Source organism: Alexandromys fortis, unplaced genomic scaffold (assembly GCF_014885135.2).
Source record: "Alexandromys fortis isolate MF-2015 unplaced genomic scaffold, M_Fortis_MF-2015_v1.1 scaffold_51, whole genome shotgun sequence".
Lineage (NCBI taxonomy): Eukaryota > Metazoa > Chordata > Mammalia > Rodentia > Cricetidae > Alexandromys > Alexandromys fortis.
Window position 1 is genome coordinate 7,584,015 of NW_026067925.1, and position 15,667 is coordinate 7,599,681.

Below are 15,667 nucleotides of genomic sequence, written 5' to 3' on the forward strand. Positions count from 1 at the left end.
ATAGTTCCTGTTAGAAAGGAGTTGCTTCTTATTTTATTTTTTTAACCTTTTGTTTATATATATGTGTGTGTGTGTGTAGCAAAAACAAATTAGTTACTCACCAGGAATATGCAGCATAGAACATCAGCAAGAGATAACTAAACTGAAAACTGACTTGGAAAAGAAAAGTATCTTTTATGAAGAAGAAATATCTAAAAGAGAAGGAATACATGCAAGTGAGATTAAAAATCTGAAGAAGGAACTGCATGACTCCGAAGGCCAGCAGCTTGCTCTCAACAAAGAAATTATGGTTTTAAAAGACAAATTGGAAAAAAACAGGAGAGAAAGGTAAGAATCAAATTATTTTGTCATCCAGCAAATATCTGCTAAGTACATGTTGTATGCTAAGTCCTGGGAAACTCAGGCAATGGCGTATCCAGGCTCCAGCATGGAAAAGGGCAGAGGAGGGAGTTGGATGGAGGCAGCATGGGAGAGGTGCCTTAGGGCCTTAGGCTTTCCAGGAAGAAATACCTCTTAGCTGGACTTAAAGACTTAGGAAGAAGGGAATGGGGAGCATCCAGGCAGAGGTGCCCTAATGGCTTAGATCCAAAGGAAATAAAACATCACACATTCATAAAACAAGTGCTCCTTACTGTGGTAGGTGCACACATAGAAAAACAGAGTGGTGAGACATGAGACTGTGGGGAAAAAAACAAAGCACAGGCAGATTTGTGAGTTAATGTAAGGAAAATTACATGATAGTACTTATATATTTTTTTTAAATGAATTTGGTAAGTGGTTTTTTTTAATATTTATTTATTATGTATACAATATTCTGTTGTGTGTATGCCTGAAGGCCAGAAGAGGGCGCCAGACCTCTTTACAGATGGTTGTGAGCCACCATGTGGTTGCTGGGAATTGAACTCAGGACCTTTGGAAGAGCAGGCAGTGCTCTTAACCACTGAGCCATCTCTCCAGCCCCAGTACTTATATTTTGGAATGGTCATTTGCTACCTTGTGGGGAATGATTGGAAGGATCCAGAGGAATCCAGCTGTAAAATGAGAAGTCCATAGATAATACTGAAGTTGGAAGTGAGTATGATAGATTCAAGAAATTCTGCTGAAAAGACAGAATCTGCAGGACAGAAGGTGGTGGCTATGAGAAAAGAGAGAGCAGGAGGAATTATCAGTAGCACTCAGGTTTTAGGTTTTAGGCATCTGAATAGATTTTATTGGCACGCATCCTGTGTTATTTGTATTGGAAGCTCACATTTTTGTAGTCTGGTGCATTCTTGACAAATGTGAAGTGCTATTGTGTGCACTATGATATGGCAGTGAACAGATCAAACAAAAGTCTTTGTCCTCATGGAACTTGCTCTCAGTAGGGGAAAGACAATAAAGACAACAAGTGTAGTGTAGAACACATTACATAGTGATCTGTGCTAGAACAGAAACAAATAAGGAATGGCCATTAATATGAAGATTAAATTTTGTATGCAGAAGAGAAGAGAAGATGGCTGGAGGAGACTGTACTGAGGTAACTTCCCAGTGAAGAGTAAACACAGTGTGAAATGTGTGCGATGGTGTGAGAACATTGTGCTCAGAGGAGAGCCATCTGTTCAGAAAGTGCTGAGCAGGCCAAAGCCACGAGACTGTTAAGAGCTCACTGTAAATGAACACCAGCCACTTGGTAGATGTGTGGAGTAGGTTGGTTTCACGTGTGGAAATATAATTGTGGGTGTCACTCTCCTATGGTATTTAATGCTGTGGGTCTGAATGCGATCATTTAGTGACTGTGCATAGAATAAGGCCCTAGAACTGAGCTCTGGGCCATTCCAGTCTTTAGAAACTGGGAGATAAGGAAGAACTAGCAAAATGAATGGAGAGAGAAAGCTAGGAAGAAAACTAGGCAAGTGTGGTTTTTCTGGGGCCCTGATAAAGCATGTCAATCTGTCCGTGTGTAGGAAAGCCTCATACTGTGAAAAGAACTTCAAAGTGGCATTTGCACTTTGCATCATGTGACTTTGATGGGAACCGTCCCAGTGGAAAAGTGGCCATAGGAGACCTGAAGGAGAGCCAGTGGAACAGTGTGCAAATAACACTAGTGCGTGAATGTGTTAGTGCACAAAGTAAGCAGTGAAATAGTAGCTGGAGAAGTTTATCTCAAGTTACTTTGCTCTTTGTTTTTGTTGTTGTTGTTGGTGGTGGTAATGGTTTGTGTGTTTACCAAGTAGAAATGATAACATGTTTGTAATTTGGCAGAAATTAGCCAATAGAGTTGGGAGGAAGGTACTAGAGCAATGAAGAGATCAGCCTCACTCAGGCATATGTAGTTTTACCTATAGAAAAGAGTGCAGAGTAAATGCGCACAGATGAAGTCAGCTAGGAAGGTGGGTCTGATTTTTGTGTTGAGTTGAGTTCAGAGTGCTGGATGTGAAATGCTTGGGAGACATTGGTGTGCTTCCTGATGGGCTGTGCTGAGAATAGTGTAGTGATGTTCGGTCATCAGACAGGCTCCAGTTGAGGGTCACCCCTACAAAGAGAAGAGTCCTGCACTCCTCAAAGCTGTTTTGAGATCTAGGGAAAACAAAGAAACGACTTTACACCAAAGGAAAATGGAGACAAGGCTCAGCACATGTTTTTCAGCTGGCTTGGGGACAAGATAAGAAACAGAGACAGGGTTGGGGTGGCAGGAAGTTTGAGTTGGGATGTAGATTTGGGAATAGTGTTAGTTGGGACAGGTATTTACAGAAGTTAAGCATGTACTTGACTTGAGGAAATACAGTCTGGATTATACATGTCAGAAGAATAACTTCTGCCCCGACCCTTAGCTGTTCAGGAGAATATGGTATACACAGAGTGATTGAGCAACTGATGGAAAATGCTAGCCATTGGGACATCTAGGCAGAGACACAGAGGTTCTTTGTACTATAGTTATAACTTTTATGTTAATTGAAATTATTTCAAACCAATTATTAAGTATTAAAGTTCAGATATATTCACTTCTAAATATTAATAAAATGAACAAGATAACATTCTTAATAATGTTAATAAGCTAGGAAATAACTGGCTCAATCTTAAGTGAGGATCCCATGCCTCTATTTTATAAAAACAGATGTAGCTGTATAAAGAAAAGTACCTAGCTTGGTCTCATTTGTCTTTAAACTTAGTAACCCTGGGTGGGATGGCAGTCACTATTACACTCTTGGTGGCTTCTTCATCAGCCTTCCCTGATTACGCATCTCTCTTAGTCATTTTGTCCCAAGTAGTAATTGTGACATTACCATATCTTACTTTCTTTATAGACTTATCTAAAATTAATTCACTTACTAATTTTTCTTCTCCTGCACTTGAATGTAAACTCTGTAAGCAGGGTTTACAAAACTCATAAGAATTTATTTGTTGGCAAATAACAGATAATCTAAAAATATTTGTTAAATGACTGAATAAGCCAGCCCACCACTTACATCATAAAAAATAAAGACATAGACTCACTGTGTAGTCCTGGCTGGCCTGGAATCCACTGTGCACATCTGGCTGGTCTCAAACTCAATGATTCCTCCTGAATTCTGGGACTAAAGGCATGCACTATCATGCCCAACACACTGTAGATCTTGGAATTTTTTTTTTCTTTTTTGGTTTTTCAAGATAGGGTTCCTCTATAACTTTGGAGCCTGTCCTGGAAACTAGCTCTTAGAGACCAGGCTGGACTTGAACTCACAGAGATCCGCCTGCCTCTGCCTCTAGTGTTGGGATTAAAGGCGTGTGCCACCACCGCCCAGCTCAGTCTGATTCTTATGTAGTTGCTGTGTAAATGTTACAATTTTTTTCGGTTGACTTTTTTTTTCTTTATTTATTTATTAAAATTTTCCACCTCCTCCCCTCCGCCTATTTCCCTCCCACTCCCCCCACTCCTCCTCCCCCTCCCTCTCCACTCCTAAGAGCAGTCAGGATTCCCTGCCCTGTGGGAAGTCCAAGGTCCTCCCCCCTCCATCCAGGTCTAGGAAGGTGAGGATCCAAACAGACTAGGCTCCCACAAAGCCAGTCCATGCAGTAGAATCAAAACCCAGTGCCATTGTCCTTGGCTTCCCAGTCAGCCCTCCTTGTCAGCTACATTCAGAGTCCGGTTTGATCACATACTCCTTCAATCCCAGTCCAGCTGGCTCTCATTAGATCAGCCCCACCGTCTCAGTGGGTGGACACACGCCTCATGGTCCTGACTTCCTTGCTCATGTTCTCCCTCCTTCTGGTCCTCATTTGGACCTTGGGAGCTCAGTCCAGTGCTCCAGTGTGGGTCTCTGTCTCTGTCTCCATCCATCGCCAGATGAAGGTTCTATGGTGATATGCAAGATATTCATCATTGCGGCTATAGGATAAGGCCAGTTCAGGCACCCTCTCCTCTGCTGCCCAAGGAACAAGCTGGGGACATCTCCTTGGGCACCTGGGAACCCCTCTAGAGTCAAGTCTCTTGCCAACCCTAAAATGGCTCCCTTAATTAAGATATCTACTTCCCTGCTCTCATATCCACCCATCCTCCATCCCAACCATCCCATTCCCCTAAGGTCTCCCCAATCCTCCCCTTGTCTTTTCTCTCTCCCCATCTCCTCTTACCCCCACTTCACCCCCACCCCCATGCTCCCAACTTTTGCCTGGCAATCTTGTCTACTTCCAATATCCAGGAGATAACTATATGTTTTTCTTTGGGTTCACCTTCTTATTTAGCTTCTCTAGGATTACGAATTATAGGCTCAATGTCCTTTATTTATTGCTAGAATCCACTTATGAGTGAGTACATACCATATTCATCTTTTTGGGTCTGGGTTATCTCACTCAATAAAGTGTTTTCTATTTCCGTCCATTTGCATGCAAAATTCAAGATGTCATTGTTTTTTACCACTGAGTAAAACTCTAAAGTATATATGTGCCACACCTTCTTTATCCATTCTTCTATTGAGGGGCACCTAGGTTGTTTCCAGGTTCTGGCTATTACAAATAGTGCTGCTATGAACATAGTTGAACAAATGCTTTTGTAGTATGATTGGGCATCTTTTGGGTATATTCCCAAGAGTGGAATTGCTGGGTCCTGAGGTAGGTTGACTCCCAGTTTCCTGAGAAACCGCCACACTGATTTCCAAAGTGGTTGCACAAGTTTGCATTCCCACCAACAATGGATGAGTGTTCCCCTTACTCCACATCCTCTTCAGCATAAGCTATCATTGGTGTTTTTGACTTTTAATCCAATTTCTTTTCTGTTTTAAATTTTGTTAGTCAAAGTGAAAGGGAAGAATTTGAAAATGAGTTCAAACAACAGTATGAACGGGAAAAAGTCTTATTAACAGAAGAAAATAAAAAGTTAACAAGTGAACTTGATAAGGTGAGTGATTAAATCTCACTTGGTTGAGTACATGCTGGGTGTCTTGCACTGTGATTTAAATCCTAGTTGTCACTTTGTATTTGTGTGTTATTTAATGGTCCTCCTCATAAGGTGTCAGTGTATGCCAAGGTTTTGTTATATCATTTGTGTCAGACTCAGTTTTTCCATCTTTTTGCCCTCCTAAGTCCCTCCCCATCACCATGTTTTTTTTTAAATAGTATCTCATGTAGCCCAGAATAGCCTTGAACTTATTTTATAGATGAATTTAGCCTTGAATGATTGATTCTCCTACCTTTACCCCCTGCAAGTGCTGAGATTACAGTCATGCACCACCATGCCCAGACCATTTGTGTGTGTGTGATGCATATGTATGTGTACATATGATATGTGGCTTTATAGATAGAGACTTATTAATCACAATGAATTAACTAAAGTTACAGACTCTGACAAGTCCTGACAGCTACAGTTAGCATGGTCAAGAATGAGGGAGCCTCTGTTCTTTTCTAATCCATTCATCAGCAGGCTCAAGACCAAAGAATTACTGCAGTTTTTCCTTGGAAATAGCTGGTCAGAGTTCCCTTCTACCTAGAGTGTGCTCGCTTAAGTTGGGGAAGACAGTCTTCATTACTCACTGCTGACTTAAATATTGGTCTCATCCATGAATATCCATACAGACATACTCATAAGATCTCAACCATTATCTGGGCTACTCTGTTCCAGTCAAGATGACCTTTAAAATTAAGAACAATGTGACTATTTCTCATCACAGGAACAGTTCTGTAAATAGCTTTTCTCAGAAAAATTGTCCCCCATCAGCAGTACATATTAGAAAGGCTGACTAGGGTCCCTGAAGTATACAAGGAAGAGAGAAACACAACAACCAATGGCAGGTGGGGACTATTTGTCAGGAAATGGGTGGATAGTAATATCATGAGATTGTTTTTAACTTAAGAAATTTTTCATACACACTGTATGACATATATGAAAAATTGCCACGCATAGTAGCAAACCTAGACGAATCACTGACAAACCAGGAGGAGGATGCAACTACACAAACAGAATCTCAGAGTGAGAGGGAAGCAAGGCCGTCAGCATAAACAGAGGTGCAGGGTTCTCAGCTGGAGTGAGACTGTTACAGAAACTGCATTTGAAGAGGTAATGGTCTGAATTATCAAAACCTGTGTGTGTGTCTAGCCAGCCACACATTTTTAAATGCCAGAAACTATAAAGGTTCTCAGTCATGAACCTGCCCATGGAATCCTACATATAACCTAAAAGGAACCAACATAGGAGCCAACATAGAATCCTAAAAGCAGCCAGAGAAGGCATGGTGATCAGGAAGTTAAAGACTGACAGCTGAGCTCTCAGTAGGAGAAAAGAAAAGCCGTCCAAGAGAGAAAGGTCCAAGAGAGAAAGGAACAGCACATTCCAAAGGTTTAAAAAAGTAACTGCCGTAGTAAAATGTTACATTTTAATTTCATAAAGAAACCGGTAAATAAAATGCTTCAAGCATATCACACATTCTTGGTGGATCATGATTTAGCTTAACAAACCTGGCTATTTTTGTTCTTTTGTTTTGTTTTTGTCTTTTAGCATGTTGAAATAAATAGAAATTTCAACAGTGCGAAGTTTGTTTTGAAGTGTTTGCGTGGTATATGTGTATATGTTTGTGTGCTTGTACATGCACAGGTAGGTGGAGTGGAGGCTAGATGTCCCTCAGCAGATGTCCCTCTTTAATTTTTTAGCTAAGGTCTCTCCCTGAACCTGGAGGGAGTCACCGCTTTGGCCAGATGGCCAGTGAGTAGCAAGGGTCCTCTTACTCTACCTCTGCGCTGGGGTTGCAGATACCAGCTACACCCTGCCACACTTAAACTTTTTACATGGTGCTGAGGCCCAGAACTCAGTCCTTATGCCCGCACACCAAAAATTTATTTATTTATATATTTATTTATTTATTTATTTATTTATTTATTTATTTATTTATTTATTTGCTGGTTTTTCAAGACAGGGTTTCTCTGTGGCTTTTGGAGGCTGTCCCGAAACTAGCTCTTGTAAACCAGGCTGGCCTACCTCTGCCTCCCAAGTGCTGATATTAAAGGCAAGTGTGCACTGCCACCACCCAGCCCAAAAATTTATTGACTGAATCATTCCCCAATCACAAATTTATTAAATTTAGGTACATCATTTTAAAATAACGTATTTTACAAAGAAAGTTATATGATTAAAATTTTTTTCTGGAGAACACATAACAAAAGATTGCTGTTGAGGTCTGGTAGTCGTTGAAGTTGGGCTCATGAGAATTCACTTACAGTACCCATTTTTGTTTCTTCCTATTAAGTACATTATCTATTTTATTTCATTTTCTATGTTCTTTTGAACTGGTACACAGTTTCATTTTATTTTTTAAATAATCTTTATCTCTATTTTATGTTTATGAATGTTTGGCCTGCCTGTATGTCTATCTGTATGTGTACATCATCTGTACACAGTGCTGGTAGAGGCCAGAAAAGAGGCATCTTATCTCCTGGGCCACTGTGTGGGCTGCTTTTCAGAGGATCTGGGTTTGACCCCTAGGACCACATGGTGACTCAAAACAATTTTTGTCTGTTCTTGTGATTCTTTACAAGATCTTCTAAAGTTAACATGCAATTGCAGAAAAGAGGTGAGAGGGAGGGCGGAGGGAAGAAGGAAGAGAGGATGTTACCTGAAGAGTTGGTTGATTTTTTTTCAGGTAGATGAAGAATATTCACAATTAGAGCCAATTTCATGTAGGGTGTGAGGAAAAGCAAAGAAAGCAGGAAAATTCAAGGTGCTCATTATTACCAAATTCTGTCTTCAGTGTGGTATGGAATAATAAAATTATGAACATTTTTAGTGGAAGATTATGCATTATTAGATGGAACAACAGGTGTCTAGGTATTGTGAAGTCCTGTTCCTAAAAGCCACTCATGCCTTCACACTCCCTTCCAGCTGACCACGTTGTATGAGAGCTTAAGTTTGCGCAACCAGCACTTAGAAGAAGAGGTCAAAGATCTAGCAGACAAGAAAGAATCCGTTGCCCACTGGGAAGCCCAAATAACAGAAATAATCCAGTGGTGAGTGCTCTTCCAAACATGCTGCTGTGGGTGGCGTGGGCTGTGGACCCTGAGAAGTTCCTAACCCTTCATCGTCTTAGTTTGCCATGGAAAGCAGGGTCAGAGTGGGAAAGGTGAACCTTTAAAGGACTCAAGAAACATGTTCGCTTGCTTTTTATGTGTTTTCTAAGATAAAACTGCATATTTATGACTATTTTAAGCAACTGATAGCCTAAGAAAAATGTAGAAGCTGAACAATAAGTAGGTATAATATATCTGTCCAGGTATGACATTTTAAGACCTTTAGCGATTGCAGCTTAGTCTCACAAACTATTTCCTCTGTTCTTGGGGCTAATTTGGATTAGTTGGCCTGTGAAATTTGTCATTCTAATTTACTAATATTTGTTACCGTGTTTATTAAAATTTGCTTATTGTATACTGTGTAGAGAGCAGAATCCAATGAAGACGTTATATTCTTCATTGTATTCATTTAAATCTTTACCCATTTTAACTTTTATGTCAGAATAGCTAGTTCCTTTATGTATCTACAAGCCAGTTAATTATTTATTGAGGATTTTAGTTTCCTATTATTACTTTTTAGTTTAATCAGCTTTCTATTTTCCCTTATCAGATTTCTAATACCCTTCTTAAATCAAGAGTGAATAAAACGTATTTTAACTAACTTTACTCTGATAAACCAGATATATGCTGACCTAACTGTAGAGCTCTTCTGGTAACTAATGCTCACAGACATGCCCAGATTGTAGAAATTTGCTGTTTGCACAAAATGCAACTGTTAGTGCATTAATGTTTATGTCCACATCATTGGATTTGCATTTCTGAAGAGAACCATTTTAATATTTAGCCAAATTGGTTGCAGAGCTATAAATAACAAAAGATAGGGCTGAAAAATTGCTTTATAAACTGGTTTTTCCAAAACCTGTGGTCCTAGACCACCACTCTGTTTTCCAGTGGCTAGGAGAATGGGAAGTGACCCTGATGAAGGAAGGTATCTTCATTCATTTATTCATTTAGGAACTCATTTATTCATTTTTTTTAGAAACAGTTTTCACCGTGTCCTCAAGGCTGACGTCAAATTCTTGGTCTTTCAAAAGAAAAAAAGAGTAGTATCATATAAACAGTGCAGTGAAATAACAGCCAACTTAACATGCTAATATTCAAAGTATTATTGGGAAACATAAACAAAATAGACTTAAAATAAATAAGTGACTGAAAAGTCATAGTGAAGCATTATGGTCCACTTACTTATTGGCCCATGATTCAGTTTGAAATAACTAGAAATCACAAGAGTAGGAAACTTGTTTTTTTTTTTTTTAAAGTGAGGAGTGGGCATTGGGGTTGGGTGCATTTGCACATGTTTTGGCTACAAGTTGACTTTGAGTTTCTTCCTCAATCACTGCACCTTTTCTTTTTTAATGTGTGATTTAACAAATTTTCTATCTAAAACTGGTGGTGTTTGTCAGCTGTGAAGTCTTAAGATGGTAAATAGAAACCGGACTTGAACTTCATTAAAATTTATCCTTTATTCTTCATTACTATTTAATTCTTTTAGGAAACAGGACTGTTTTGGTGTAGCCTAACCCTGATTTCTGCAGAATATCCTACTTTAAATTTTTTAATTCAGTATACATCAGCCTTAAAGAAAGTATGCATGTTTTTGAGATAAAATGTAAGAATCTAGATAATGAGAAATCTTAGTAGTCTTCAGAAAGCCTCACACTTGTCCTATTATAGATCTGAGGAGTTATTTGTGGTTTAAGGGTAATTTATCAGATGTAAGTAATGTGGGCTTTCCTAAATACTGCCAGGTTCCATTATATATAACTGAATAGGTCATAATTCTGTTCACAACTTTTGGGCTTTGGTTTTTGTTTTTTTCAAGACAGGGTTTCTATGTAGCTTTGGAGCCTGTCCTGGAAACTAGCTCTTGTAGACCAGGCTGGTCTTGAAATCACAGATTCTGCCTCCTAAGTGCTAGTATTAAATGTGTGTGCCACCACCACCTGGCCTGTTTACAACTTTTGACAGGTAGCAGTAGTGTGGCCATCCTTTTAAAAAGGTTCTTTAAGTATCTTAAATTTTTGGTATTTAGTTCTTAATGAAACTTTAAATTACATCCACCCAGTGAAGTTTTCTGTGTTTTTATACTTCGTGTCCATCTTGTGTGTGTTCTAGGGTGAGTGATGAAAAGGATGCCCGAGGTTATCTTCAGGCCTTAGCTTCTAAAATGACTGAAGAATTGGAAGCGTTAAGAAATTCCAGCTTGGGGACACGAGCAACAGTAAGCACTGCCATTTCATCTGGACGCTTACCTCTCTTGAAAGCAGAAAGCATGTAATCTAATTGTACCACTTTTCTCAGGCTTTCACTAGCTGTAAAAGTTTTCATGAAAAATAAGTTAGTTGAGGTCTTTTCCAGTTTAAGAAAATATAAAATGTCACTGTTAGCTGTTATTTTATAGCTAGCCATTCGTTATTGAAGGAGCTGAAAAGAGAAACCAGTACTTATGTTCATTTATACATATTTATTGTTGTTTCTGGATTTAATGAAAAATGCATTTCACAAATTATGTGCCAGTTCCACTCAGTTTCAGTGATATGGCTTATAAAATAGCTTCTAGATTCACTTGTATTATGAAAATTAAATGTTAAGAATAAAATAGGAAGGAACTAAGACATAATCATATTATTCTATAGGATATGCCCTGGAAAATGCGTCGTTTTGCAAAACTGGACATGTCAGCTAGACTAGAGTTGCAATCAGCTCTGGATGCAGAAATTAGAGCAAAGCAGGCCATCCAGGAAGAACTGAATAAGGTTAAAGCATCAAACATTATAACGGAATGGTAAGGATCAATAATTTCATCTTATTACAATAGTTTATAAGTTTGTTGGAAAGTATTTGAAAAGCAATTATGTGTTTAGCTGCCTATCTGCTGTTTTTTTTTTTTTAACAAAAAGTGATGCACATGTGGTTGAAAATACAACTGAGTAGTATAATGCTTGCCTGGCGTGCCCAAGGCCCTGGGGCTGATCCCCAGCTCTGCTCCCCACCATCAAAAGTGATTACAGCTTTGGGATAATGACTCAGTCAGTAAAGTGTGTATCTTGTAAGCACGAAGACCTAGCATTTGATCTCTGATCCTCACATCCAAAAAAAAAAAAAGGGGGGGGGGTAATGGGAGCCATGGCATCTGCTTGGAATCCCAGAATCCCCCGGCTGGAAAGGCAAGGACAGGAGGGCTCCCGGACCTTAGTAGCCGTCTAGCCAGATCAGTGCACTCCAAAGTCAAAGTCAGTGAGAAACTTTGTCTCTGAGACTAAGGCGAAGAACTGTTGAGGAAGACACCTGCTGCTGACCTCTGCCCTTCATATTCATGCACACACCCAGACACCTACATACAAATACGCTATGTGGTGGCACACATCTTTAATCCCAGCACTTGAAAGGTAGAGAAGAAGGATCTCTGTGAGTTTCAGGCAAGCCTAGTCTACAGAGCTAGTTCCAGGACAGGCACCAAAGCAACACAGAGAAACCCTGTCTCGAAAAACCAAGGGAATAAACAAACAAAAAACACAAATGCACACAAAAGCACACATACCCAGACACACACAAAGTGCACACACACCCACACACACAAAGTACACACATACCCAGACACATACACACAAATACACACAAAGTACATGCACACACTCAGACACACACAAAGTGTACACATACCCAGACACATATACACCAAGTGCAAACACACCCAGACACATACACACAAATGCACACAAAATACACATCCAGACACATGCATAGACATACATACAAAGTGCACATGCATCCAGACACATACACACAAGTGCACATATTTCCAGACACATACATACAAATGTATACAAAGTGCACATGCTCCCAGATACATATACACAAAGTGCACACACCCCCAGAAACATACACACAAAGTGCACACACACCCAGAAACATACACACAAAGTGCACACACACCCAGACACATACACATAAAGTGTACACACACCAGACACATATACACAAATGTACACAAAATCCATACACACCCAGACAGATGCACAAATGTATACAAAGTACACACACACAGACACATACACACAAAATGCACACACACAAAGACACATTTACTCAAATATGCCCAAAAAAGTGGTGCAGAAAACATTGTGCATATTTGAAAAGGAAAAAATGTAATTCAAGTGAAAGTCTCATACAGTCTTATTTTCTTTAGGCTTATCCATAGATGAATTATTATTTTCAAATAACATTTCACTCTTTATTCTTTCTTCTCCTTATTTGTAAAGCTTAGTTGACTCAAATTTTATTCTATTAAATCTGAAATCCTCTCATATTCTGTATAGACCGCAGCTTTACTGTCAGAACAAAGTACAAACACCTGAAAATTGCAGCCTCTACCTTAGGTCTTTTACGAATGATCATTTTATCAATGTTAAGTTTTGTGGATTTTTTGTTTTATTTTGGTTTGGTTTGGTTTGTGTTTGTTTTTTTCAAGAAGTTAAATTTTGTAATGATGAATTAATTATGATTATTTTCCAGATTCCTTTATTTTTTAAAAATAAGCAAACTCCTGGTGTCCAGGGAAGTTAGCTAGTGAACATACCCCTCAATTCTTGTCACAAGAGCAGCAAATTCTATTTCACATATAGAAAATAATAAAATGAAAAATTGTAATTTGATTATATATAAAGATGCTTCAAAAATAAGTCACAGGGCTGGAGAGATTGCTCAGTAATTAAGAGTTCTTAATGGTTTTGCAGGAGACAAAGTTTTGATTTTCAGATCAGGCACACAACTGCCTGTAACTCTAGTTTCATAGGATTCAAAGCACTCTGGCCTCCTTAGGTAATTTGAATGCATGTGGTATATACATAAACTCATGCAGGCACACATATAAATACTTGTGGATAAAGATAGATAAATCTTTGAAAAAAATAGTTAGCAGTAACAATAGTGGGACAACAGTAAATTTACATTAAAAATTAAACTATAAATTTAAAAATTTATCCGGCTCAGAATATCAAAACTTCCACAAGCATGGGAAGAAACATAGGGGTACAGATTTGGCTTTGAGTGGTATGATGCCTTGAGACTTAAGCTGAAGTCATTAATTTCTTACCAAAGGACAGACACATTCCTGTTGAATTATGACCTTTTGTTATATATAACAGAGATACAAATTAAGTACATTTTAAGTAATTGTACTTATGATGTATTGAAAGAGACTTTTTCTGAATAATATGAAGTAAACCTTGTATAAAGAACTATTGGGTATCATTTTCAGCATTATAATATGAGTGTCATCTTTTTCTTCCTTTACCCAGGTCATTGGAGTTTAACATTTGTTCATAAAGCAGAGCTGAGGCTGAGTCAGATTGAAAGTTATAAATTCATGTATATGCTCTAGTTACATGGTGATGCATGAGCAAGGTCTGACAGAATTCTTAAGTTAGCTGTGGTCCCATAATATTGTTAAATTTAATAATTCAGCTCCGTGTCAGCAAACACTCCTCTGCTCAGCTCTGTGGCCACAGTGCAGCAGCCATCCTGTTCTTATGTGTTTCAGTGCTGGTATCCAGGGAAGTTAGCCAAATACAAAGGTAATTAATTAATCCAGTAATTGATAAGAGCCTTTGTCAGAAAAATAGATTTTGGATAATCCCATATAAAATTAACTCTTTACTAGTTGGTATCCAGGGAGTTGAGCCGGCACTTCACACATGCCAGGCAAATCCTCTGCTCCTTATCTGCATCTCAGTCCTGACAGCCATATTCTTTACAGAAATGAATGAGTCTAGCTTGCTTTATTAATTTGTATGATAGCAGGTAACAAGCTGTATTTGTCTTTCATGCAGTAGTTTATGGTCTCCTACTTTAGCCTCACACATATTTAAACCAAATAAGCCCAGCTCTACAAAATTAATAAATGACTGTTTTCCTTTTCCTCTTATGTAAGTAAACTGAAGGATTCAGAGAAGAAGAACTTGGAACTACTATCTGAAATCGAGCAGCTGATAAAGGACACCGAAGAGCTTAGATCTGAAAAGGGTATGAGAATGTGTTTGCATCAGGACTTGCTGAACTGAATGTCCTTTGCTGTGTGAGAACCAACTTACTGTGTAGATGAAGAATTCTTTGCGTTAGCAACCACACGAATGCAAACACACACACACACACTCATGCATATACACGTGCACACATGCACATATGCAGGGCCAAGCTACTATGTATTAGTTAATATGCATTAGATTAAGAATTTTTAGTTATAGAAGTGGCTGCTTTGCCACAAATTTGTTATTTCAGTGTTACAAAATATTTCCTGAGGAGTTTTTGAGTTTGGAATTAAAGTATTTTGTGAAGTATTTATAATGTTCTCACATGTCATCATATAAGGTAGTCACTTCAAAAGTAGTGCTGGGATGTTAACATTAGAACTTAGTAGAGAAACTTGAAAAGGGCGAGGTTGTTTTTGAGACAGTCTTGCAGAGTAGCCCATGGTGTTCTTGAATTCAGAATCGAATCCTCTTGCCCCTTCCCCTAAGTGCTGGAACTACTTTTATTAACACATGTGCCTGCAATGTACAAAATCATATGGGTACAGGAAGGACAGTCAGGGAAACAATATAAAATAACTAATTAAATATTAATTATTTTAGTAAGAATTATTTGGGTGTTTGTTATGTTTTTCCAGTTTGATGATTACATTGCTTGTCCTGTGTGATTTCCCAGATTTTATTAGCATTTTCTTGAGAACTTCCATTTTTCTTTTCACATGAAATTAGCTCAGAGTATATCATATCCCTATGATATGAACTTGTTATGCAATTTTTCCATAATGTAAACATTAAGGGTGGATGATTTAGTAAAAATAAATCCAAAGTGTGGACTTAGTAAAGGGTTATTTTATATGGGATTATCCAAAATCTATTTTTCTGACAAAGGCTTTCATCAATTACTGGATTAATTAATTAACTTTGTATTTGGCTATGGATTACTCTCTCATTTTTCATCTCCATAACACAGTGAGGGATAAAGCTGGTTGGTCTCTGTGTCCACTTACACTGTGGAGAATGGAGTGATCAGCCACATAAAGGGATTTGCAGTACTTGATGTTACAGTTTTGTGTCCTGGTTGATTGACTTTCTTCATGAGCAAAAGTGAATAGGAATAAAAGAATAAGACA

General features: G+C 38.5%; 1 protein-coding gene across 8 annotated transcripts in view; it reads left to right on the plus strand.

Moving 5' to 3' along the window:
• Positions 1-15,667, plus strand: part of Cdc42bpa (CDC42 binding protein kinase alpha) — a 204,282-nt gene that overhangs the window by 137,856 nt on the left and 50,759 nt on the right. For all 8 annotated transcript variants that reach the window (XM_050143074.1, XM_050143075.1, XM_050143077.1 and 5 more), the window contains 6 exons: positions 80-327; positions 5,248-5,353; positions 8,324-8,448; positions 10,624-10,729; positions 11,145-11,293; positions 14,441-14,532. In XM_050143074.1, coding sequence (XP_049999031.1) covers positions 80-327; positions 5,248-5,353; positions 8,324-8,448; positions 10,624-10,729; positions 11,145-11,293; positions 14,441-14,532 — 826 coding nt within the window. The remainder of the gene's footprint in view (positions 1-79; positions 328-5,247; positions 5,354-8,323; positions 8,449-10,623; positions 10,730-11,144; positions 11,294-14,440; positions 14,533-15,667) is intronic.